The sequence below is a fragment of the Hydra viridissima genome, unplaced genomic scaffold (genome assembly GCF_058129835.1).
Source record: "Hydra viridissima isolate aposymbiotic clone 2 unplaced genomic scaffold, HvirCarnegie_v1 scaffold_15, whole genome shotgun sequence".
Lineage (NCBI taxonomy): Eukaryota > Metazoa > Cnidaria > Hydrozoa > Anthoathecata > Hydridae > Hydra > Hydra viridissima.
In genome coordinates, this window is record NW_028324314.1 from 9,277,307 (window position 1) to 9,304,433 (window position 27,127).

General features: G+C 26.1%; 1 protein-coding gene across 2 annotated transcripts in view; it reads left to right on the forward strand.

Moving 5' to 3' along the window:
- LOC145192791 (E3 ubiquitin-protein ligase rnf213-alpha-like) overlaps positions 1-27,127 on the forward strand; it is an 88,675-nt gene that overhangs the window by 50,430 nt on the left and 11,118 nt on the right. For both annotated transcript variants that reach the window (XM_090072646.1, XM_090072647.1), the window contains exons 20-56: positions 565-1,226; positions 1,633-1,730; positions 1,858-1,941; positions 3,832-3,935; positions 4,090-4,219; positions 4,453-4,645; positions 4,737-5,001; positions 5,121-5,267; positions 5,397-5,499; positions 5,621-5,813; positions 6,082-6,250; positions 6,325-6,410; positions 6,798-7,001; positions 7,150-7,269; positions 7,486-7,603; positions 7,710-7,948; positions 9,037-9,113; positions 11,174-11,307; positions 11,823-11,915; positions 13,526-13,624; positions 13,953-14,116; positions 15,802-16,024; positions 16,141-16,502; positions 16,899-17,057; positions 17,458-17,617; positions 17,901-18,143; positions 19,087-19,194; positions 20,995-21,080; positions 21,610-21,783; positions 21,871-21,970; positions 22,257-22,445; positions 22,533-22,663; positions 22,937-23,388; positions 24,368-24,790; positions 25,225-25,367; positions 26,154-26,357; positions 26,475-26,647. In XM_090072646.1, coding sequence (XP_089928772.1) covers positions 565-1,226; positions 1,633-1,730; positions 1,858-1,941; positions 3,832-3,935; positions 4,090-4,219; positions 4,453-4,645; positions 4,737-5,001; positions 5,121-5,267; positions 5,397-5,499; positions 5,621-5,813; positions 6,082-6,250; positions 6,325-6,410; positions 6,798-7,001; positions 7,150-7,269; positions 7,486-7,603; positions 7,710-7,948; positions 9,037-9,113; positions 11,174-11,307; positions 11,823-11,915; positions 13,526-13,624; positions 13,953-14,116; positions 15,802-16,024; positions 16,141-16,502; positions 16,899-17,057; positions 17,458-17,617; positions 17,901-18,143; positions 19,087-19,194; positions 20,995-21,080; positions 21,610-21,783; positions 21,871-21,970; positions 22,257-22,445; positions 22,533-22,663; positions 22,937-23,388; positions 24,368-24,790; positions 25,225-25,367; positions 26,154-26,357; positions 26,475-26,647 — 6,812 coding nt within the window. The remainder of the gene's footprint in view (positions 1-564; positions 1,227-1,632; positions 1,731-1,857; positions 1,942-3,831; positions 3,936-4,089; positions 4,220-4,452; positions 4,646-4,736; positions 5,002-5,120; positions 5,268-5,396; positions 5,500-5,620; positions 5,814-6,081; positions 6,251-6,324; positions 6,411-6,797; positions 7,002-7,149; positions 7,270-7,485; positions 7,604-7,709; positions 7,949-9,036; positions 9,114-11,173; positions 11,308-11,822; positions 11,916-13,525; positions 13,625-13,952; positions 14,117-15,801; positions 16,025-16,140; positions 16,503-16,898; positions 17,058-17,457; positions 17,618-17,900; positions 18,144-19,086; positions 19,195-20,994; positions 21,081-21,609; positions 21,784-21,870; positions 21,971-22,256; positions 22,446-22,532; positions 22,664-22,936; positions 23,389-24,367; positions 24,791-25,224; positions 25,368-26,153; positions 26,358-26,474; positions 26,648-27,127) is intronic.

The window sequence follows — 27,127 nt, forward strand, 5'->3', positions numbered from 1 at the left end:
GATTAAAGTGTAAAACTATTGAAAAATTGTTTTTATTGCAAATTTTTAAAGTTTCCAAAGAAATTTATTTACTAATTTTACTGGCTACTATTAATTTTTCTAAAAAAGAATTAAGAATAATACAGAAATTTAAAAACCAAAGCTTTAAGCTGAGTAAAAACAAATAACGAGTGATAATGATACATATTATTGTTAATGTTAAAAGGTAAAAATTCATTATTTTTCATTACATTTGATTGCATACTGTGCAACTCATGTACATAGGACATTTTTTAGTTTCATTACTTTGGACAATCCATAATTCAGGTAGTTTTTCTACATAACTTTTGTTAGTTCTCTGTATGACATGGGTTTCTCTTAGGTGTATAGTCTCTCTGAAGTTCTCATAATAAAAATGTTGCAGCATATATTACATTAGTGAATTTTAAATGATTGTAATAAGTAAAAGTTATTCTTTTAAAAGAAATTTTTTTATAATTTTATGTTTAAACAGCTAAACAATCATTTAGGACTTATTGTCTCATAAACATGAAAGTGAAATATAAATTATGCAACTTTTTTTAGGTTGTTGAAGTAATAACTAGGTTAGGTCATGCATACCTGATGCTTTGGGAAGCTGGTGATGTTAGGTTCAAAGACTGGAAGAGAAACTTTAGTTGCAAATTTGAATCAAAGAAAGATGAAAGAATAAGTGATTTAAAATTAGAATGTGAAAATTTTGAGAATAAACTGGCTGAATGGAAAGATGAATTAATCAATATTCGCAACAGAAGTCCATTAATAAACCATTTTACTGTTAAACAGTCTCTTTTTCTACTAGAACAACTTTTTTTGTTAAAAAATGACAACAATAATTGGAAAAGTCTTCCTACACAATTTTACACATTACTGAGATCTTTCAGCAATAAAATAAGCTTAATGGAAATCAATGAGGCAATTACATACTCTCATTCATTTGGTAAAAATGATAAAAAAAAGCAGGAATGGAAAACAGCAGAAAGTTCATCTAACTTTGATAAATACACATCAGCAGAAATAGAAATGTTTGTTGATGAACTGCAAGAAAAATATCATATTATGGAGAGCTTGGCATGGGCTGCAATTCTTAAATGTTTTCCATTTAACAAAGCAAATGCTGTTGCTTGGTGTAATGAACAAGATTTACAAAATGATGAAATATATGAATGGGAAATTGAAGCACGTAAAAAACATGAACAGGTTCAGTAGTAGGTTGATATGCTATATACTATTTTATTTTTCATTTTTAGATTCTATATTAAAGAGTCATATCGATGGTTAATTAGCAATCCCTAGTGATTCACAAAAATAAGATAAGAAGGCAGAAGTTTATAAAATTTGGTTATATAGGGTAAGAGTAATTGATAGTTAACCATCGATATTAAATATATTAGAATTTTACATAAGATGAGAATTTCTGTTTATCACAATAAGAAGAAATTCTTTAGTAGTTTTAATCTCAATTTTAAAAATATTTTAAACAAATTTTTTGAATTATTCAAAATAATTACTTTTGTCTTTTGTTTATAAAAATTATTCAAAATATACTATGCTAAATTAAATATACTAAATTAAATATGCTAAAGTAATACTTTACTCTTACTTTGCATAAAGTTCAAAAGATTTTGAAACACCCCAACACAAAAGTACAGTTGAGGAAACAGCATTTTCATCACTCACTGGCTTGGGAAAATTTTTGGAAGAGTATACAGGTTTTTAATTCAATTGAAACTAAGTGCTTTTTTCAGCAGCAAAACTAATAAATTTGATTTAATAAGTAAAATATTTTGCTTGTGAAAGACTTTTGTAAGCATAAATTGTGTTTTTTTTTTTTTTTAGTATTGGTAGGTTTCAAGCACTCCCACCGAATTAAGCCAAAGTATACAAATGAGGACAAACCTAGTTTGTTCATTGTGTCACAGGGTAATTTAAATCTTTAGTAAAAAAAACATTTAATCAGGTTACTAAAAATAATTTTGAACTTAAATACATGTTTTAAGAAAAGAAAAAAAAGATTTATTTTAATTGAGTTTAAAATGTAGCATAAAATATCTTAATCCCCAGGCTATTTGTCATACCTTCAATTACTTATTTTTTCTCTTTTTAAAAGGTTTTTTGAAAATAAAATTATGAATTAGAAAAATAAATTCAGATAAAATGCTATGTCAGTAAATAACTACATACACCATCAAGTGAAAAAAGCATTAAAACACTTAAGTTACTTTCATGTTTGTTTTTAATGATTTTATTGGTTGTAAGACTTGATCAAGCTATTAACTCACTAAACAAACACATATATACATAATAAATATGTTACAAATACTATTTCACAGGCTTATAACCCAGGCTAAAATTATAAAACTAAATTCTTACAATATATGACACTTTGAAAAATCTCTTAAAAATAAATTCAAAAGGGTTTGAAGAAGAAGGAGGTGAAGAAGTTTAAAAATCAAAAAAGGTTTTTTTAACAATTAAAGTCAACAATAAATAACTTGTTTATTTAGTTTTTTGTTGTTTTTTTAAATAACTTTTCAGCATCATTTCTTGAGAAATGGCAGTTTAACTGATCATTTTAATGCATAGTTCTTTTATGTTTTTATTGGTCATTTGCAAAAATTAAATAATTTAATAAAAAGAATTCCATCATAAGTTAAAATATATCATTAATAACAAAGGATCTATTTTATTTATTTTAACTTATGATGGAATTCTTTTCATTAAATGTTTAAAATTTTAGGAAATTGCTTTAGGTAACATTTAAAAAATAAATTTTTTTAGAAATTAAAAAAGATCAATATCACAGGAGTTTTAGTATTGCAGAAAGGTATTTTAAACATATTAAAACAAAATATTGATCACCTTATTAAATATTGATCACCTAAAAAATGTTAAAAACAATATCTTGCCATTATGAATACAATTAAAAATAATCAAAGCCTTAGAAAATTGATTCCGTTATTAAATGACAAGCAATATGTGCAATCTAACTTTTCCTCTTTGCAATTAAATTCTCTCTCTTCTCTTGAGTGTAGTAGTGAACAAGTCTTAGAAGTATATTCTAGAAATAAAGCCAAGGAGAGAATCAAACATGGAGATTATTGTATTTCCTAATTGTATCTTGTAAGCAGTGGTTTTGGTGTACACTCTTTACCCAGAGCTCAAAGTGGACATGCTTTGCCAAATTAAATTGCATAAAATATTGAAAAATGAGATGGATCATTCTTTTTTAAAAGCTTACTATATGCAAGCACAGTTTAGTTTTTAGATATGCAATCACAGTTTAGTTTCTTTTCTTTAAGTAAAACAAGTTAAACAGTCAAATTTCTTTGTTTCTAATTTGGCTTGTGAAAAAATTTCAAATTTGGTTTGATTTTTTTTTTCTAGTAGAAAGAAAGCTTAAAAAATTGATTTAAATACTTGTTTTAATTGGTTTTATAATAGTGTTTGTTTGATTTAACATAATAGTTTTATGACCCACAATATTTGGGTCAAAAAATAGTTTGTGAACCCTCTGGAGCAAGATGAGCAAGGTTATATATTTTTTAACTTTTGTAAAATTTTAGTTTGTGATTCTTTTATTTTTGATGTGTTAATAAGTTACTAATCAGGGCTCCTAAAATACATTAATTAAGTATTAAGACAACATCAGTTGAAGTAAATAACTTTAAAAAAATATTTACCTGAAAAATATTTTTTAAGATATTTACCTGAAAGATATAAAAAATGTTAAGTGTAAGATGTAAATGTTAAGATTGTAAACATAAGTAAAACAATGGAAGGTTTTAATTTTCTGAATTACTTTTTTATTAGATGATGTAATATATGTAGTTCTTGAAATGTATCTTCATTGCAATGGATCTTTACCAAGTTCAGAAGAGGTTTTGCTTTGTGATGATTCTGTGTCTTCTGAAGAGGTAAAAAAAAATCTATTACCTGAATCCAAAAGACTTTTGTTTGACTTTGAGCCAAAAAGATTATTAAAACTTTGTTTATGTCAGTATTCTTATTTTTAGTCAAATCTCTATTCTATTTGATTTTTGAGTATTTTTTTTTTCTTTTTTTAATTAGATTGAGTTATTGATTCTGCGTGCATTGCAAAATCCAGATGGTTTATATTGCTTAGTTTTATATGACCGCTCAATGCAGTATGAAACATATGCAAAAACCTTCTCTTTTTTACAAAGAATGATGAAGTCAAGTATACATTTCTACATTTAAAGATACTTTTATATAAAAACTTATTGCATTTCTAAAAATTAAAAGATGGCTTGTTCAAGGCACTTAAATGAAAAGATATCATAAAAAATATTTGCTATAATATAAGTAATAAATAAAAAGTATCAGCTCAGCATTCAGTTTTTAAATATTTTCTAACAGGAATTGTTAATCACTTAAATTTTTGACAAGTTTATTTATTGAAACTTTTTACAGGAAACATGAGTACTCTTGTTATTGTCTGCAGTATTGAACATCAAAATAACTCATATCTAGTAACCGCTCTTAATCATTGCAAGTTGAAAATGCCACACAGTATTAATAAAGATGTAATTCATGAAAAAATTGCTATAAATCTGCAGCAAAAGTTAGAAGATAAAAATGCTGGCATTAAATTCAATGAGTTAATGTAAGATTGGTTTTTAAAAAAATTTTAAAAATTTGGCACTAAGGGTATGATAATTAAATTTAGAGAGCAATGCATTGTATTTTCTAAACAGATACAAAGTACTGGTGGTGAAGTCAAACAAAAGTGGGATGGGTAAATCTCTTTTTGTTAAAACATGTGGTGCACACCTTTCTACTCACCTGAATAATTGTTATAGTAAAAGTATTCTTCAAAGTAAAAACAAAAATCATGTAGTAACAATACCAGTCCATGGAACAACTGTAAATGTAAATAGTATTGTAGAGGCATTAATGGAGTTTGATGAAATGCCAGATGCAAGATTCCCAAGACTTTATCACTTTGATATAAACCCAATGGTGAATGAAATTTCTTTTCTTTAATTTTGTCTTAAAACACATTTTAAAGAATTGTGGCATTTTTTCTTTGAAGTAGAGCAGTATTTTTTTTCTTTTATATTAACTTACTGAAATTTTAGCTGAGAGATGGATTGGATTTATTTCTTTTTAACATAATAATCCTGGGAACTTTAAAGACTAATAATGGAAAGGTTTGGAAGCTGGATCATAATGATACATGTATAATTGAAATAACAAATAAAGAAATTGAGGTGGAGTCAGTTAAGGTAGTTTAAAGTGTTTTTTAAGTCCTACATGCATGGTCAGATTTTTCAAAAGAATTTTGTTTAATATTCTGTTAAAAACTTAGCCCATATCTGTTATTACAAAAAGAAAAGCTGTTTCTTATTATCTAGGATTACAGGAAACAGTCTTTGAATAGTTTTGGAGTAATGGTTGATATGCTTCCTTTTGTTTTGTGTTTTTCTCCTTATGATTTAAAATCTGGTAATAATCAAGGTATAAAATTTTCTTCCTTTGCCAATAAATAACATTTTATGAAAAAGATTTTTACTGCTAATTTTTGTATTGAATAAATGATATTTATGTTACTATTGATATGTTTTTATATTTCTTTTAGATTTCCCTAACAATGGTTGGAGTAATTATGAAGAGTATAAAAAACCAACCATACAGCGTGTTTCCTATTACTTGACTTTGTATGATAAATTATTACCCAATAACCAGAAATCAACTGATTCATTCAATAATTTTGTTTACAATACCTCATGCAAAACAATGGAGTTCAAGAATTGTTTAGATATTTTACTAAAGCAAGTGTTTTAAAATTTATTTCTTAATCACTAAAAATGGTGTACAATCACTATACACCTTGTTTTTGTTATTTTTGCTGTTCAAAGTTTTAACTATTTTTGTTTTAATAAACTATATTGTGCATTGATGTAGGATTGTAATTGGAATAATCTTTGCATTTAAAATTAAGTAATAACTAGCCATTAGTCAAAATTAAGTAACTGTTAGTAATAATTAAGTATTTAAAATGCTTCTGTTAGACTTAAACTTTTTATTTAAAATGCTTAGATACTGTGGTGTGGATAGACCATCTTGGAGTGAATTAAGAAACTTTACACATTTTTTTAATTCGCAACTTATGGATTATGAAAGATGTTCTTTTACAAGTGTTCTTTGTGTTAATGACTTGAGAGGGTTCAAAATGTTTGTCGTTAAGTTCCTCCTTGAAATGGCTCAGGTAGAAAAGTTACTGAGTTATTTAATATTCTATTTCCAATAAATATTACAACATTAGTTTTACTTTTTCTGAAGGATTTTTCAACTTGCTCTTTATCAACTGAAACATTTAAAGGAGGCAATCAGTACATGATCCAACTGAAGAGACAATGGGAGCACAGGTTCATTTATGATTTCTCCTCTTAGTAATTGATCTGATGATGATCAAAGAATGTTACAGTATTTTTCAAATATTTCCAAGATTTTTACTTTTTTTTTATTTACATTGTTGGTTTTATACTTTCTGATTCAAAGAGGTGTTTTTTTTAAATATATTTTATAAGTTAATGACATTAAAAGGCAAGACATTAAGTCTAAATTAAAATTACATATGGCAATGTGTACACTATCATTTAATGGCTGTTGTTGTGGAAATGTTTGTAAACTTAGAATGTTGGTGTTTTAAATGTGGCAAGCATTCAACACAAGAAAAACTCAAGTTTTTGTTGTGTTGAATCTTACTACATTAAACACCAACATTCTTAATTTTTTAATGAAACTTTTTTCAGCTTGCACCCCTATATATTTTTCAATCAAGATCATGAAACTATGACATTTTTTGGATTTAATGTTGATCAGTTTGGCAATTTAATTGATACTGAGAAAAAATTTATAATTAAGAAAGGTTTCATGCCAAAAGATCTTTATGATGATATTAGCCGTCAGATGCATGGGTATGGAAGCTTAAATATGAACTACAATCAATTGGATAGGTATTTAACAAATTGGTTTTGTTTTTCTTTTCTTTTCTTTTTTTTTTTTTTTTTTAAGAAATGGATAAAAAAAGTAAAACCAAATTGGATCTCTCTTCAGTCTTATTGTAGTTTTAATTTGAATTATTGTAGTTTTAATTTGAATTAGGAAGCAAAAACTTGAAATACTTTGTCAAATCATGGGGATAAATGTCTTTGATCCAGATCCTTCATATGAGCTATCAGTAGACAACATGAAGAAAATTTTAGCCATTCACATGAGATTAAGGTGTATTTTTTTATGAAGCAATTTTTATGTTCACATTTTTTTAGCTTTAACATAAAATTGTTGTTTAAAGAAATAATACTGACATTATTTTAAATATATTAATAATGATATTATAACCAGTTCAGTATAAAACTATAAACTAAAAAAGTTAAAGCTTGTTAAAAACTAATAAAATCTAAACCAAACGAATTTGTTTAATTTTTGTGCTTATTTCAGATGTAATATCCCTGTTATAATGATGGGTGAAACTGGCTGTGGTAAAACAAAATTAATAAAATTCATGTGTGCTCTTCAAGCTGGAAGATCAGAAGTAAAAAATATGTTACTTGTTAAGGTATATAAATACTTTTGATTATTTTTTTATTTTATTTTGTTACTGCTTTAATGTGTGTAATTCTATGTTTATGTCATTTGTTTTTCCATGCAAAAATTTTTTATAGGTGCATGGAGGTGTGACTCATAAAGACATCCTTGCAAGAACTGAACAAGCTAAAATCTGTGCAATGGCAAATTATACAAAATACCATGTAAGATCAGTATTATTTTTTGATGAAGCAAATACCTCTGAGGCTATTGGACTAATCAAAGAAATTATGGTGGATAAAAGAGCTGATGGTAAACCATTAGGGTTGGAAGAATGTGGTCTTGAAATAATTGCAGCCTGCAACCCTTACAAAAAGTAAGAAAAGGTTTAATGGTATTTTTTTTTTTTGTACTAAAACTATTTTTTAAGTTGGTTTTAAGTTTTTTACTTAAATTAATTTAAATTTTAGTATTCAATTCAAATTTTTAACTTAAAATGTTAAAAATATGGTAGTTAAATACTTAAAGTTGTTTCAAAAAATTTGTTTTTTTTTTCAACTTTGTGAAAACCATTATTTTTGTTATTGTCATTATTATACCCATCATCTTTATAAATCAATAAACTCAATTATTATCAATTAGTATCAACCAGTTCAATCCGTTTTGTTAGTATCAGTTATTACATCAATTATTATGGATTAGTATCAACTGGTTTTTACTTAAAAGAAATTTTTTTAACTGTTAAAACTTGTTACTTCTCTTTTTATTTGTAGGTTTTATAGTTTTATAGAGATGAAGATTAAAAAAATAAAATTCAATAACTTTATTTTACATTTATTTTTAATCTAATCTTGCTTAAAACAATAATATAAAATGACCTATATAATAGTTGCTTTAAAATTAAAAAATATTTGGGTTACCTGTTTAGAGGTATCGTTGTATATGTTTCTTAAGGTGGGCTGAAAGTATACTAAAAAAAAAACATGCAAATCTATAACTGGCAAGGGGTAAAATAGTTGCTCCATAATGGAATTAATCAAAATAAAAAAGTAGAGTCCATAAATCTTTTGGTGGCCCAGCAATTTTGAAATATAATCAGTTTTTAACAATTTTGCAAGTTTCTGCCAAATTTATTCTTATCTATTATGATTGAGGTGTCCCTCTTGTGTATAAGACCCATATCTTGCAATCGTTAATAGCTTGCAAGCTGCAGGTTCCCAATCCCTGAACTGTATACCATTTTTACTCCAGTTGAGCCATTTGGCTGTCACAAAATTGGGGTGGCCTGGGGCGCCACAAGATGGCTTCCAAAATTCAAATTATTTTGTCCAATAGTTAACAAGGTCATAGAGCAATTATTGCACACCCTGCCATTTCCTAGTTTTCAAGAGTGTTTTTCTTAGCCCACCTTAAAATACCTATTTGCTATTATCATGTATGCTACTACTTTTATTCTCGTTAAAGACATTCATCAGAAATGATAAAAAAGTTGGAGTCTGCTGGATTGGGATACCATGTTAAATCTGATTATGAAAAAATAGGTATGTTTCAAACCAATTATAATTGAAAAGTTTAATTAAGACTAAATGGTTTCCATTTAACTAATAAGCAGCCATTTTCAAAATTTTCAAGATTGTAGTTAATCTTTAGTTAAATTGGTCTTAAAATATTCTAATATTAAAATAAGTTTAGAAAGTTAGAAAATTTTAGAAAATTAGACAAAATAAATTCAGACAAATTAGCAAAACTTCAATACCATAGAATTTATCAAAAAACTCTAATAATGTCTTCAGTTAGATTAGACTTATTTTTGTAGCTAATTAATTACACAATAAAACTACACACATTATATGCATGAACACAAAAACTGCATAAAGATACATACAAGGGTTGGATAAAATAATAGGAACAGCTTAAAATCTTCAATAAATTAATTTTAATTAAGTGTTGGTCTACCATTAATAGCAATTACAGGTTAAATCTCCTCAGTATACTTTCATACTAGTTTTGAATTGTTTCCAAGGGAATTTTTGTACATTCTTCCAATAAAACAGCTCTTAGTTCATATAGTGACAATGAAGAAAATTGATTTCTTTTTTTTCTAAAATGTATCATAAATTTTCAACTATACTAGGTAAGGAGACTGGTAGCCAGATAAGTTCTTGAACTTCCTCAGAATGCACCTTGTGCCAAGCAATATGAATTGGAGCATTATCATCTTAAAAAATTGCATTTCCCTCCAGAAACAGTATGAAGACCATAGGATGAACATAGTCTGATAAAATATTTAAATAATCTCGGTTTTTTATCCTACCATCAAGAGAAACTATTGGACTTACTGATTTCCATGTTATATCCATCCAACTCATCATAGATTCTCCTCCGTGGCTAACAGTTGGAAAAAGACAATTTTAGTTATATGCCTCTTTTGGTTGTACCCACACATATACATGCTCAGTGGTAGAAAATAAGCTAAAGGACAATTCTTCCATTGCTCCAACTACCAATTTTGAAGCTTTTTGCCTCACTCCAGACACTTTGAAATGTTTGTCTTTAAAACCAAAGGTTTTTTTTTATTGCAGCTCTTCTGTGAAAACCAGCGCTATGTAACTCATGGTACACAGTTTTGGTAGACACTAGGTTTTCAAAATGGTCATTGATTTCTGCTGCATTTTTAGGAGCTATAGTCCAATGATTCCACAATACGTACTTGTGTCAGATGGTCCCTTTCTGAAAACTTTGCCTTTCTGAGTTTTGCATAGAAGATGTTTTTCCCTTCTGTTTAAGTACAGACATTACTGTCTCAACAGTTATGTCTGCATTTGAAACTTCAAACAATTCTACTGTTTCTGTAACACTAGCACCTGCCATACAAACACCAACAATTCATCCCCTTTTGAAATCTGACAATTCCATCATCATGCTAATTTTTTTTTTGCTTCTGATGGTACCTGAAAATAAGTATAGATTTTTGAACAACATGATAAAGTACATGAAAAATAAATTAATAAGCCTCAAAACTCGATGTATACATATATATATATATATATATATATATATATATATATATATATATATATATATATATATATATATAATGTAATACAATGTAAGCCTCAATGTATATATATATATACATATATATATATATATATATATATATATATATATATATATATATATATATATATATATATATATATATATATATATATATATACACATACATATGTAAACATAAATATGCATTCATACAATATAAATATATGTATGTATGTATGTATGTATGTATGTATGTATGTATGTATGTATGTATGTATGTATGTATGTATGTATGTATGTATGTATATACACACAAACATACGTATGCTTAAACACACACAAAATGTTTGCAGTAATATATTGTACATATTACTTAGTGAGCCTAGCTTTAAATAGCTATACTATAAACAACAAGTTTCATGAAGCAAGTTAAAAAGTTTATGGTTGAACTAAGTTTCTAGACTTACTTTAAATTATTTGTTAATAAAATTTTTTCTATTTAATTTATTTTCAATGGTTATGAATGAATTTTGTATAAAAATTTTTGTGTGATTCATAGGTGATATTCCATTAAGACAATTAGTTTATCGTGTACATCCTTTGCCTAAAAGCATGATTCCTTTGGTTTGGGATTTTGGTCAATTAAATGCAGAAACTGAAAAATTGTATGCAAGATTAATTGTGCTGCGTTATGTAAGAGTTTTTCATGGTTATTTATAAAGAGAAATGAAAAAGCCACAAGAAAAAAAAGAATGAAATAGGTTCAGAAGTTGCATGTTTTATGCAAACCTTTGTGCATTTTTTGTTGTTAATATTTTTTTCATCTAAAAGCATAAAGTAATTTTTTTTTTATTGTTTTCAACTGTAATCGTCTGGATTGTAAAAATAGAATCAACAGTCTTGAAAATATTATTTCATATACCTTAGAAACTTGTGAGAAAAGAAAAATGAAAGGAATTTATTTTTGTGATTGGAATTAAGTAAATAATAAATACTAGTTCATAATGCAAGAGAACAATTGTGCTGATAAATTTTATATTAAATAAGTTCTAGTTTGAGATTTAAAAGCTGTTGTTTGTAATAAGCAAAATTTTATGCACTTATTTGTATTATAAGCAATCAGATTTAGACTTGATATATTTGAGAATTTCTGTAAAAAGTTTATTTATCCTAGTTTCTAAGGCCAACAATTACTAATTGTTTTTTAGGTAAACGAGAGAAAGATTCCAAATAAAGATTCATTTTTTGATTTAATAGTGATGGTACTAAATGCATCACAAGCTTATATGAGACAACAAAAGGTTCTCTTTTAAGTTTTTTCATGTATTTGTCTTGCTTGTTCTTTATTTTGTTTTTGTTTTTTTTTTACCTAAAAATTATTGATATATTTATGATATAGAATTTTATTGAAACTTGCTCACCATGGGTATTAATTAAACTCAAGACCAAAAATGTGCAATTGAAAAAGTTCTATTAAAATTTATATTTTTTCAGTTTCATAAAGATTTAGTTATTATCCAGCCTAGTCAAACCAACCTGTCTAATAAAAATGAAAATAAGTTTAACCATTTTTCTAGATTTTGATTTTAAACTAATTACAACACCTTAGCTTTTAAACTAAATTGTAAGTTCATTGTTATGCCATTTATATGCCATAAGCCATTTATACAGTGTTGTATTTATATTTCAATAAGAGCTTCTCCTAAAAGCTCTTAATAAAAAACGCTTTTTGCATGACTTGTTTACAAATTTAATATTCTTCTTGGATTGTATTAAATATAGTACTACTTGTTTAGAGACACTTCAATAAGAAACATGCATACCATGTTGGTTGATCCAAATTGTATTGAAATATGACAATTTAAAAAAAAAAATAAAGTAATAAATTGTATTTATAGCATCAGAAAACATAAAACTTTGTCAATTATGTTAAATGTTCAAAATTGCTTCCTTGGGCTTCCAAACTGAAAAAAGTTGAAGTTTGGAAGCCCAAGGAAGCAATTTTGGTAAAGGTCAGCTAGATCTAGGCGCATTAATAACACTACTGTTTCCCACTTGTTGAACAAATTGTCAATAGCTCTTCTTGCTGGGGCAGGCAAATTAAAGCCTCTCTTTCATTGGGATTGGATTAAAACTGAATATTTTAACAAATATTTGTGTTTTATTGTCTAGATCTTTTGTTGCATGTTGTAACGCAGTTCACTCATTTTACAAAACAAGGATTACACTAAATAATGTCATTTTCATACAAACATAGTGATAAAATTTCATTGGTCAGTTTAATTTGCCAATGGTTTTTTTGATATTGTATAACAGTTTTTGGCCCACTCTGTATTCTAATGGTTGGGAATTAGTTTATTAGATTTTGCTAATGAACTCAATTTAAGTTATTACAGTAATCTATGCTTAACATAAGTATGAACAAGAGTGTTTTAGCATTAGTATGAACAGGAGAGTTTTTGCATGAAGAATGAACAAGGTATGCAGTATGAGTTTTTGTATGAACAAGGTATACAGTATGAGTTTTTGTATGAACAGGGTATGCAATATGAGTTTTAACATAAATATGAACAGGAGAGCTTAGCAATGTTAATTACTTAAATAAATATTTACAAGCTTTTCTGAAGAGTGATGGAATTATTTGGTCTGCTACTTTAAGATGTTTGATTTTGGTATTAGACTTTTTATTTTTTAAGTTTTACACTTGACTGCTGACTTTAATGATTATGCAAATTTATCTGAAATTAAATAGTCCTGTGATTGGTGTTTCTTGCCATTTTTAATCTAGAAATGATTTTTTAGATTTGATTTTATTGCTTTTTTTTAAAAAAAAAAGAAAATAAAATCAAATCTAGATAATCATTTCAAAAAAAATTATATTATAGGACATTTAAGAAAATTTCTGTTTCAGGACGAGTGTAACTTTGTTAGCCTCAGAGACTTGGAAAGGTCATTATTAGCAATTGAATGGTTTTATGATAAGATGGATGTTTTACAAGAGAAAATTCTGGTAAAGCTTATATATATATATATATACTTAATTACTTTAGATTTTTTTAATGTTAAGATTATTACACAGTTTTAATTTAAAATATCCAAAACTACTCTTAACTAAATTTTATTCCCAACTGAGTTTAGCACTCTACATAATCATCTTTAACAACTTATCAATTTGTAACATTTTATTAAGAATCAGCATAAATAGGTTTTTTATTTTTTAGTTTGTACTTGATACTCAATAAGAGATAAAAAAATTGAGCATGATGTTTAGAATAAAAGCTAAAAGCAAAAATAGAATTGGAAATAAAAAATAGAAAATAAATTTACTTATTGTTTAGACTGAGAATCAAAAAATGCAGTTGGCATTAATCTATACATTAAGTGTCTGCTACATAGCAAAACTGGAAGATAGGGATTCATATAGAAAGTACATATCTCAATATTTCACTGGATCATTTTTGTTAAAAAGAGGATGGGTGCAAATGAAAGAAGAAGTTATCAGGCAGGAATTAGATTTTTGAATTAAATTCATACCATATTTCACTTTTTGTTTTAAAACTTTTGAAAGCAGCAAAAAATATTACTAAAAATGATATGGTCAATAATAAAAGTAGTTCCATTTAATTAAAGGATTATGGCCCACTTGATGTTGCTAAGCAATTTAGTTATTCAGTCTGTCAGATAAACTTATCAATAGTTCTAATTTATTTTACATGTTGATAATACTTTGAAACCATTTGAAAATCAAAATACCTGGTCCTATTGATATACAGCAGTACTTATAATTATATCTAAATATATATTTTCTAAATATATATTTTTATTTTATTTTTAAATTTACTATTATTATAGCTTTGAAGATATTTTTTAAAACAAGGGAAACCAATAAAAAGTCTAATGGGCTTTGACACTACAGCAGAAGTTTTTAAAGGGGTTTTAAAAGAGATTACACTAAAAACCACTCTAAGCTGTTTTTTGATAATTATCTATTTCTCAGTAAGTTTGCAATCTTGAAAAAAAGCAAAAATGAAACAGCAGTATTTTGATTTGGTTTTTCACAGCTGCAGACTTAACACAGCCAAGATGTGCTTATCGTAATTCAAGTTATCATAACTCATTTAAAATGTAATGGTTATAGATAAGATCTTGCTGAACTATTTGGATTTTACTATCAAAAAATCAGTCTTTTTGAACATCAAAACATCAAAAATAGTCAAAAGTTAGAAATAAAAATCTCTAATTTAAAAAGTTGAACAAGATTACTAAGCTTCATAGATAACTTATTTCCCTGAATTTTACAAAAAGTGGTAACCATTTGTTTTGTTTTTTGAAAAATCAAATAGTTTATATTTGCTTGATAGTATCTAAGATTAACTGCTGAATGATACAAAATGTAATCAAGCAAAAAATCCTTTTCAATGTGTACAATATCCAAGCACAAAAATAATCTAAATAATCAAGTTTAGCTTAGCAACTTTTTAATTTCTGTCTTTTAATTATACTGTTTTAGCACTATCTTAATTAAAAAAAAATTTCTCTAAACCTAAGATACTTTAACTAAAAGGACCAAAGATAACTTGAATTTTTTACTTGTCACCTCACTCACTAATTTTATTCATAACAACAGTTTTTATGTATTAACTTTAAAATGAATTGCAAACAAACAAAATAATTTATTTAAACAAGTAGTAATTTTTTTAAGAAGATAAAGTTTTTAAAGTGTTGCTATTAAAAAATAGTTAAATATTATTGTATAAAATGCTAGTTTAAAAAAATATTTTAATTTACTTGCATTTTCTGAACCCATCTTTTGCAAAGGAAAGCTTTGGGTATTAAAACTTTAGGTTTTTTTGAACATTTTCAATTAATTTATGAACGTGCTTATGAATTATAAAAATGTTTCAAAATAATTTTTAAACATGCTTAGAATTAAAGAATCTTGAGCTTGATAAGGGTTGTTATATTTAATAGCACCTGTTTTTAAAGGTAATTTTGATTAAAAATAGTTATTTAAAATTATCTAGTTTCATTGTCTTAACACTTATTATATATCTAGTATTTGGCATGTACAATAGTATATTGTAATAAATAAATTATAGTACTTTGAATATTTATAATGCTTTACATATTTATAATTCTGTACATATTTATAATGCTTTACATACCTATAATGCTTCACATATCTAGCCTCCAAAAGAATTTTCTAAAAGGTGTAGAGCTTGAGGATAATATAGCACTAAATGAGGCTTTGTGTGAAAATGTCTTCATGATGGTAGTTTGCATTGAGCTATGCATTCCTTTATTTATTATTGGAAAACCAGGAAGTTCAAAGTCTTTAGCAAAATCAATTGTGCAAGACAGTATGCAAGGAACTTTATCAAAATCAGAGCTATTTAGAAATTTCAAACAGGTTTATTATAATTTTTTTTTTTTTTACTTATTTGCTATAATTTTGAAGTTGTTGTTTTGTTTTTTTTTTAATAATTTATTGCACTTACTTATTTATAGACTTTTTTTTTGCTTCAGATTTTTATGTCATCTTATCAGTGCAGTCCTCTTTCTACTGCAGAAGGAATAATAAACACTTTTAAGCAATCAAGTCGATTTCAAGAAGGCAAAGATTTAAAAACTTTTACCTCAGTGGTGGTTTTAGATGAGATTGGTCTTGCAGAAGATTCTCAGCAAATGCCTTTAAAAGCACTTCATCCCTTACTTGAAGATGGTACCGATGGTTCTGAACATCTTACATTTGATAGTTCATTGCATAAAGACAAAAAAGTGGGATTTATTGGGATTTCTAATTGGTCTCTTGATCCAGCAAAAATGAATAGAGGGATAATGTTGTATCGAGGACAGCTAGGACAATCCCAACTAGTTCATACTGCTTGGTAGTTGTTTTTTTTTTCAATCAAAAGTTTTAAATAACCAACAATAAGGTTTGTTTCCAACTTTTACTCGAGCAAAATGGTATGATAATAAAAGATGAAAAATGATTTTTTTTTTTTTTTTTTTTTTTTTTTTTTTTTTTTTTTTAGCAGTATTTTTTGTCTAATTTAGCCTAAAAAGAAAAAGAAACCATTAACATTTTGTAAAAAAAAATTTGAAAAAAGTCTTCTTTAAAAAATAAAAAAAGCTTTCATTTACGGGGCATAAAAATGCAACTTTTTCAGTTTTTTGATGTTTTTGTAATCAGAAGAAACAACTTTTTACTTAAAATTTCCCATCAAATCTTAGATGTTTTTTTGTTTTTTTTTCAGTTTAGGAATGTAAACCTTTTTTTTTAGGGAAATTTGTTCCAGCAATAAACTTGTACAAGACAAAATTAAGTCCTTATTTGAACCATTGGCAAAAGGATACCTTGAAGTTTATGATAAACAAAAAAAAAGTAGTGCGCTAACTAAATTCAAAAAAGAAGAGTTTTTTGGCTTAAGAGATTTTTATAGGTAATGTATGATTACAGGTACAAAATATGCCTAAAAGATAAATGTAAATACATTTAGGAAAATGCTTTACAGGAATTCTAAGGAAATATTAGTCAGGCTAAAATAAGCCAATAATAAAAGTTTGTTCATAAAAGTGTACTTTGTTGAATAATTTTCCGGAACATAAAGATTAAAGTAAATTATTACTGAGATTGAATGAATAGTTAAGTATAAAAGTTGAACAAAAGAATTTTCTCAATAAATAACTCATTAATAACTAAAGGTATCTCTAATAAAGTTTTCTGTTTATATTTTAAATTTAACTAGTTTTCTTTTACTTCACCAAACTCACTTTAAACATGTTCTAATGGTTTTTAAACACAAGAACTTACAGTGTTTCATTTAAATCTGTTTTTTTTAGTTTAATCAAGTTATTGTTTTGCTATGCTCGCAAGCTGCAATCTGTTCCAACAGTCATAGATATTGAAAATGCAGTTCGAAGGAACTTTAGTGGCCTTCAGGATTTTGATGCATGGAAAATTTTTAAATCTAATCTCCCTAAAGCAATTGCTTCAGTAGAGGTTAGAGGTCTACTTTATATACTTTATATATTCAGTAATTGTTAGAGATTTTACACTTTATTTAGATGTTATACTTTATTCAGTAGTTGTTAGAGATTTTATATATTTTATATATTCAGTAAAGGTTAGGGATCTATTTAGTTAGGAATTTATTTGGATAGTTAAAAGATAATCTTTTTTTAAACTAAAGTTCAGAATTATTTGTATTTTGCATGTTGAAATAATTTTAAAAGTTTATCCTAAAAAAATTCTGTTTATAAAAATTTCTTTTATATTGGCTCAGAGTACTGCATCAAATATATCAGTGTTGAAAATGATTGCTGACAGTCTTGAAAATCACTGTCCATGTTCTATAAACTCCCAAAGTAAGAAGGATTGTAAGAGCTCTCGTTATCTACTCCTAATGACTGAGAATTATTCTGCTTTGCCAATTGTTGAACATCTTCTTTGCACTAAAGATAATGACATACCAGAAAGTTGCATCTTTTTTGGAAGTAGTTTTCCAAAAGACCAACAGTTTACTCAGGTTTATTTTTATGAAATATTTTTTTAATTCAAAATTTTTGGCTACTGAATTTTTTGTCAGAAAAACGTAAAATTAACTTCAGGTTGTTGGAAAAATGTAAAATTGACTTCAGCTTGACTTCACCCTTAAATTCTTAACAAATTTCTCCTTTTTTTCTTCAAACTAGGCTGCTCTGAACAGTGATTTAAAAAAATATTTTAGAAATTATTTGGTAAATTTTTCTCAATTTCTCTGTTTTTGTGTTATTCTAAATTTAGCAATAACTAATAAAGTCACTTTTCCTAAAAATCCAGCTCTAAAATATGTAACTGAGTTTAATACATTTAAAAAAATTCAAACTTTAATATATTTAATATTAATTAAATAGTTTGCATTTCTTTAGTTCAATTATAAACAAGAATATTTTTTAGCTAATTTAAACACAATTACTTTAAAATACAATTATTTATTAGTTACTAGAGTTTATTTTTCAGCCAGATTAATGAAGTAATGTTTTAAAAACTTCATAAACTGTTGGTATTAATTTGGAGAAATAAACAGCACTTGAACACAACTGTAAAAGTTACAAAACGTTTTATGATAGCTGCATATGATGACATTTAGAAGAAGCAAAGGGCAATAAATGAAATATTGTAAAGCTTTTTAATTAATTTTAAGATATCTTTATGAACACTTCTGAAGACATTCTCTCTCTATCTTTTTACCATAATATTTTTTTTACTGCAATATTTTTTAGGCTTTTTAGATTTTGGGCATGTAAATCAAAATCTGAAAAGCAATAAAAAACAAAGAAAGCAATATGGGTATACAAAAAGTGAACCAATTCTTTGTTTTAGTATTTAACATGGTTAAAGATAATGATAAATTTAAAAAATCTACTAAAATAATTTTTTTAATTTGACTTGTTCCCTATTTCTAAGAGTTGATAGACTTTTTTTTAAAGGTTTGCCGTGAAATTAACAGAATAAAAATGTGCATGGAGACTGGCACTACAATTGTGTTGTTAAACATGGAAAATTTGTATGAAAGTCTTTATGATACATTAAATCAGGTACTGTTTTAAAATTTTGCTGTGTGAATAAAGCTTGGCCTATATATAAATGTGGTCAAAATACATTTTGGCTAAATGTAATGGTGATCATAGAAATAGCATACCCCATAATGTTTTCATTTAATTGTATTTTATAGTGTGTTTCTATGTATTTATATTTAATATATGATGTTTAAACTTGCGTTATTGTTTGGATGTGTAAATACAACCATGTGACAATAAAAACTTTTATTATCAAATTTGTTGTGTGGGTGTGCTCAATTAAATAGCACATGTTAGTGGAGAATCCCATTTTTTGGAGTTTTTCAATAAAATTCTTAACATTGTAAAAATTATTTGAGATGTGCATTTAACTTTCTTGTAGTAACTGAGCATGGGCCAAAACAAACATTTTTCTGTAGAAAAAAGAAAAAAAGATTTTAATTATTATATCAAATGGGCTTAACACTCCTCAAATTTTATGTCAGCTAGGATGTTCTAGAAAATTGGTTTAAAACTGTCATAAGCATATTGAAAAATACAACTTGTGGTAAAATTCAAAATCCATCATCAAGAAAAAGTTCAAAAAATGTGGATTGCCAAATTCTTTGTCTAGAGAAGATTGTTTTTTAACTTCTAATGAACTAAAAGCTAAAATTAGAACACTATCATGTAGTTGTGCTACCCCCAACCATTCATTATTGTTTACAAAAGTTGGTATTGACCTGCTAGTCAAAATTGATAAAAGTTTGGATCAATACAAATACAAAAATATATTACAAAATGTAATAGAGCCATATGCTGATGATAACCTACCTGTTACTTGGATTTTAATGCACAACAACATTTCAAAATGTGTTGCAAGATTTGAAAAATCATGGCTTGAGGAAAATAAAATTAATGTTCTAGAATGACCACCCCAAACTCCCAATCTGAATCTGATCAAGAACTTATTGAGCAATACTGGGGTGGCTTTATGAGATAAACACAAATCTATTTTTAATGAGTTATAGGGGAAACTCAAAAAGTCTGGAATGCCACTTCTGTCAAACAATCTCAAATGCTTGTTAACAGTATGCCATCAAGATATGCTGAAGTAATAAAGAGTAAGGGCTACCTAACAAAATTAATTATAATCTTAGTATTTATATTTTAGTAGACTTTTATACAGCACTATTTTTTTTGTTAGATGTGCTTTTTCTATTATCACAAATTTTCTTTGTATTTTGTAAACTTTTCATTAATTACAGCTATAATTCAGTTAAAAATGATTTTTTTTATGATTTATAGCTAAGAAATGGAAATTAATTAATACTTTTTTTTTTCAGCTATAAATTTCCCTATAAAAAAAAAAAAGAAATTATATTAATTCTAATGAAGAAATTATAACACTATACACTGGTGTGAAAGTCATGATTTAAAGCCATTTTGAAGGGGGAAAAAAAATTATGATTTTATGAAGTTATAGTTTAGTACCAACAATAAAAATATATATTTTTTTTGTACTCAAAAAATTATTTATATCTATAGAAATAGTACTATGAAGGAAATAACCAAGTAATTTAAAATAAGTAATGAAATTTATATACCATTTGTGTAATGGGCTTATATGAATAATGACTAGTAAGCTAAAGGCTAGATAATCGAGTTGATAAGGTTATAATTAATTTAGCTTTAATAATTAATTCAATAAAGAAATATTTTTTAATTTCAATAAAAATCTGTTGCTGATTTTGTTGATTCTCTAAAAGTTATACTTTCAAAGGATAAAATTGAAAGTTTATTTTCTCCTGTACTATGCATGTTAAATACTATTTTTAGTATTATGTGTCTCTTGGTGGAAAGAATTATGTAGATTTGGGATTAGGAACTCATCGTGTTAAATGCAGAGTGCATGAGAAGTTTCGGTGAGCAAAGTATTTTTTAAATGTTTTCTTAAACTTTCAAACTTTTGTTCACATTTTGAGAATAACTTTGATAATAAATAGAGTTTAACACTTTGTAATAGGTATTCTTTAGTGCAATTAGTAATAAAATTTTCTTAGCTTATTTTAAAAGACTTTTTTCAACTCTAAAAATTGGCATTTTAAATTCTTTTTTGTGTCTGAAACATTCATCTCATAATGAATAAGTTTGCTGTTTTTGGTTATAATAGGAACTTTATATACTGTTTTCATGATTTTTCTTGGGACATTTTAGTGGGTAAAAAGATTCATATAGCATATAAAATTCATATAGCATATAAAATTCATATAGCATATACACACATCTAAAGAAATTAAAGAAAGAGCTTTCACAAAATATTGAATTTAATGTTATTTGTTTTGTGGTTATGAAAAGAAACTATTTTTTTATCTACATTTTATTTTAATTTTGCCTAAATTAGTTTTTCAAATCTTTAATGTATTGTTATATTTTGCTTTACTTTGTTTTTAGGATTATAGTAATAGCTGAAAAAACTGTTGTCTACAAAACTTTCCCTGTGCCTCTTATAAATAGACTAGAAAAGCATTTTTTAACAATATCTAACACAATGCAGAGGCATGAAGAAGAAATAGTAGAGAATCTACAAAAATGGGCAGTTGAGTTTGCTTGTGTTAAGTCATCTAAGTATGAAGAAATTTTTTAGCTATGAGTTTTTAATTTTCATTTGTGAACTAAAAATTGTACGCTAAAAAAGTATTTACTTGTTTATAGACACAAGTTTAAACTTGCTGAAGTATTTATTGGTTATACTGAGGACACTTGTGCATCTATTATTTTAAAACTTTCTAAAAAATTTGATGATCCCAAAAAGGTTTTATTTTGTTTTTAAAACTGTTTTGTTTTTATCACGAGAAATTTTATTACAATTATTACAAGAAATTTTATAGTTTCATTTTTACAAGTTCAATCATCCGTGTCATACAAGTTTTCTAGTATAATTCCAAAGAAGATTTTTAGAAAATTTGCCAAGTATAGGCAATAAAAATTTAAGATTCCTTATGTAACAATTTGATACTGGAGATTATTTGAGTGTTTAAGTAAGCATCAGGTGAACCAAACTTCTGAAAGTAATTTTTACACTGGTGAATATACTTTAGATCTTTGAAGAAGGATGTAAGTTACTGTTAAGACTTGCTACACCAGATTCATTATTGAGAGTTAATTTAACAAGTCTCAAAAAAGACTTTGAATACCTCTGGGATATTTATTTTAATGAGCAGTTTCATCAGTCATTGCTGGAGTATCTTCAGGTTGAGTTGACAAATGAAGATAGTAAATTTTTGCAGGTGTGTAACTTTTATTGACTTTTTTAAAATGAATTTTTTAAATTTATTTTTGCTATTAATTTTTTTTTTTTTTTCATTTTTTGTTAGATCACCACATTTTCTAGACTCTTATCACCGCTCCACAAAGAAAATTTTGTTCAAGTTTTAAAGAATTTTAAAGTAGAGATAATATCGCTTGTGCAGTTCCAAACAGAGCATTCTTTCAGAGAATTTATCAGGTTTTTTTTTAATTTTATTACTATTTTTTTTTAACAATCAAGTAATGTTTAAAGAAATTAATTTTTCTTGTTTTATGAGTCTATCATAAAATACCTGATTAAATTGTCTCACAGTAACATTGTTTTTCAAAGAACTGAATTTTTAGTTTAGTAAAATTCATATTTCTAATCGCATTAAAAATATTTATCTGTTGTTTTAGCAACTATTTATATTTCATGGCTGTTTAATTGCCAATCAATTAATTTTAAGCTGTGTTGATTTATTTTGATTAGAGTTTTGTGTAGCGCTAAAAGTAACAAGAGAACACTTCTTATTATCCAAGTAAATAATGCACAAGAGAGGAGCAATTTAATTGCCTGTGCACAGTACATTTGTAAAGAAGAGTGCAGACAATATAAGATATCAGTTGTCTTTATTTTACAACTTAACTACAAGGCTAAAAACTTACATCTACTTGGATCATTCTCTTTCTGCGAATGCTATCATATTGATGAACTTTGGAACTCAAATGTGGCTTCTTTAATCAAGTATTCTGGTAAATCATTGGATGAAATTTTTCTTCACTTCATTGATGACAAGAATGCACAACATGGAATAACTCAGTTGGTGGTTGGGTCTGTTAAAATGAGCATTCGCCATTTAAGTGAAAGGAAGAAGATGAGCGCAGATGAAGTTTCTGAAAAAATATCAATACTAACACAACTTTTAAGAAGTGATCCAAAAGGTGAATTAAAATTTTTTTTAACTTCAAGTTATAAATTTAGTAAGATATTAAGTTGTTTTTTTTTTTTCTTTTATTTGAATTTCATCTACTTGCTTGCTATATATCACTTTTTAGTAACTATTTTTTACATAATTTTGTTAAGATTAGTTAACATATATAAAGTTTGCTGTTTAAATCATAAGATTAAATAAAAAATCAATGAAGTTTTAAAAATTTGATTTGTTTAGTATTTAGATGGTTGTTAAGTTTATCATGTAGAATTTTTTTTTGTTGTTGTTATCTTTAAACTATGATTTTTTTTATTATTATTATTATTATTTTGGTTTTTTATTTTTTTGCTAAGTTGGGGTGTAAAATTTCATGCTCATCATACTTTCACAAAAACTGAGTTTTTTTATATCACTTTAAATGAATAATTGATGTTTGCATCAATTTATTTTCTAGATTAAAGTTTGCTAATTTTTCTTCAGGTAGCATTAATGGCTCAGATTGTATAAACTAACATCTTCTTGTCAATTCTTTAGTACTAATATTAGAAGTCTGTTAATAATATTACTTCCTGTAGTCTCAAAACTCCACAAAATTCTTCGACCTTAGAATTTTGTTTATTTTTAAAAATTTTAGATTTTCAAAGTATTAGGGGTTGAAAATTTTAAATGTCTCCTTTGCTTTAAAGATTTTTTTTTCAAGTATTCAGCATGAGTAACTTATATAATACAATAAAAGTTTCTGCAAACAGTTGCTTGCTAAAAGAAAAGAATTAATATTTCATTCAAATTTATTATAATATTTTTGTTTTACCCCTTTTTATTTTGGTTCTATAAGTTATTTCTTTAAAACATCTACATTCATTCCCTACTTTGTAATTCTCTTTTTAAGTATTTTATTATTTTTTTAAGTATTTATAATATTTTCTTGACCAAAAAATTTTAATTTTTTATACCATTTTTAACTATTTATATTTAAATTATTTTTTTAGAAACTAACTACTTATTTGTAACCACCATCATAAAGCTCATTCAAGATGCCCTCAAAGTAGAACAATCCAAAATGTTGCCATACCATGTTACCAATTGGATCCAGCAAGAAGCTGTTGAGCAAAAGTACCTTCCAGCCTATGGATCTTTTCAACAGGCATTGTGCTGTTATGTTGAAGATCATACCGTTCCCTTACTTTCTTCTATAATTGGTGGGATAGACATTTTTGATAATCTGATGATTTACCAAAATAAAGAATACACAGATTTGTGGCTTAAGCTGTTTGCAAATGCAAGTATTTCATATTTCAGTACTCAAAGTGAGTTGAACACATCATCACATACATCATTTCAATGCAAGTTTCCATTTTCTTATTGGCTCTTCAAAGAATTAGATGGCTCAATAAATAAAGATATTCAACCAGGTTATTTTTCTTCCCTAAATCATTTCTCACTAAAAATTAGTCTCTATTTTTTATTATTTGTCCTTGTTTACATAAGGTAACTTCTTTATTAATTGTCCTTGTTTACACATAGTCATTTCTTTATTATTTGTCCTTGTTTACACAAGTAGGAAGGATGTTTGTAGGTTGTTTCAGTGAAAGGCTATTATTTTAAAATAATCCTTGCCTATCTCAATGTGTATCACTGAGTATGTTAAGTTTTTTAGTAACTTTTCTGCTTAAGCCCTAATTCATTTTTTATTAACAGCAACTATTTATAATATGTTAAATTTAAATTTAATTATTTATGACTGTTTTTATGATTAACTTAATATCAGAAAAAGAATACTTTTTGTATAAATGAATACAATAAAACTTGTTTAGATGCATATTTCATCATTTACAATACCATTTAGATGAATATGACATCATTTACAATATTATTTCATCCAAGCCCATGGGAAACTTAGTTTTGAAATTGACTTCATTTCAACTTGAAGATTATATTTTTGACTTGGTTCATTATTTATTTCCTAATGAAAGTCAAAGTTGTTTCATGGTATGCATTATTTATTATAAGTGTTTTATTTATGAGGAATGTCTTGTTGAATGGTCTAAACTAATTTTAGGCTTCTCGTAACTAATCTTAAACTTCTCTAGCTCTGTTTGATTCCCATATAATATATATAACAAAAGAATGTAATATTGCTCTCATAGCAATACTTTATTCTCAAATTACCTTTTAAATATTTAGACTTGATTTTTCATTTCATTATAGTTTTAAAAAAATTGATTTTAACTTATAATAGTTTAAATCAAATAAATGTGGCAAAATCTTGGGATTTCACATTTATCACCTGTATCATTCTTTTGATCATTTTTTTGATATATCATTTATTTGATATTCAAATATGTAAATTATTACTATTTCATTTATTTGATATTCAAATATGTAAATTTTCAGCACAATTTGATTTTAACTCTGTTGTTTAAGTTACTTAAATCTTTGTTTTTATTTACATAACTTTTTTATTTTTACCATCATAGTGATTTACTAAATTTTTGAATAAAAGCTTGACAATTTTTTATTATAACTAATATAATTATGATTTACATAGTGGACTATGTAAGTCCGATTTTATGCACTAAAGCTCATTTTCATTTGTTTGACATATTAAAGTTTCCTTTTAGCATATGTTATTGTCCTGTATTACTTTTATCAAACCAAAAATATATTTATTGATAATCAGAAATATTTTACTTAAATTGACCTACTTTAAAAAAAAGTGTTAAATACTTAAATATTAAAATATTTTTGACTAATAAGAGAATGTAATACATTTAGATGCTGGTTTTTGCTGTGGATTTTTTTTCCCGTAAATACATGGTTTCTATCAGAAAATGTTCTGAAGTGGATGACCTTGAGTATGATATAGTTTCAATTCATGTTATTTTGAATACAAAGGCAATAAAGGAACGAATAGAAAATATTGCTTCTGTACTAAGAAACCATGCAGAAGAAAAATTTTATATTCCAAAGAGTGAAGTTGTATGTTTGTATTTTTCCTGTACTTTTTTTAAAATTCACTTCTTGATGTTGATGTAAGGATGTAACATGTGTAGCATGTGTAGCATAAACACAGGTTTTTTAAATTTTTTTTTAAAGGATGTAGATGTAATGGTGTTGGAGCAGTTGTTATCTATTCTTGGTAGTAATAGGTTGCTTCCTATTGGAATCGAAAAAGTTAGGAAGGCAAGACCTTTAGTCAATAATATTATTGGTTCTGCATTAAAGATGAAATGTGGGAATCTAACAATTAAAAAGATAAATGAATTAAGGTAAAATTAATTTTTTCAAATCTTCTATCATATTATAAAATATCTAAGATATTGTTTCAATTAAGTTTCAATGTCATTGAACAAGATTTTTAAAATAAATTTGATGCTTTATTACATTATTTATGCAAACAAAGTTTGTTAAAACTGTGTAATTGTTTTAACTATTTCAAATGCTTTAAAGTACTGGAAGCAATTTACTACTGTACAAGTACAATTCGCTACACACTAAGTCAATCAATAGAACAAATGGAACGATTATGATGTCATGTAAAGTATTTGAGTTGGTAGTGGTGTTTCTTGTTTTTTGTGGTGCTGGTGCTTCTTGACAAATAATTATGGACTATTTTTAAACTTTAGCTGAGACTCTGCAAGATATCTTCCTTGAAAACATCATGACCCTTGACAGAAGAAAGTGGTTATAAAATTGGGTACAAAGTACCAGAGAAGATTATGAACAGTACAAAATTAACAATGTCTCCA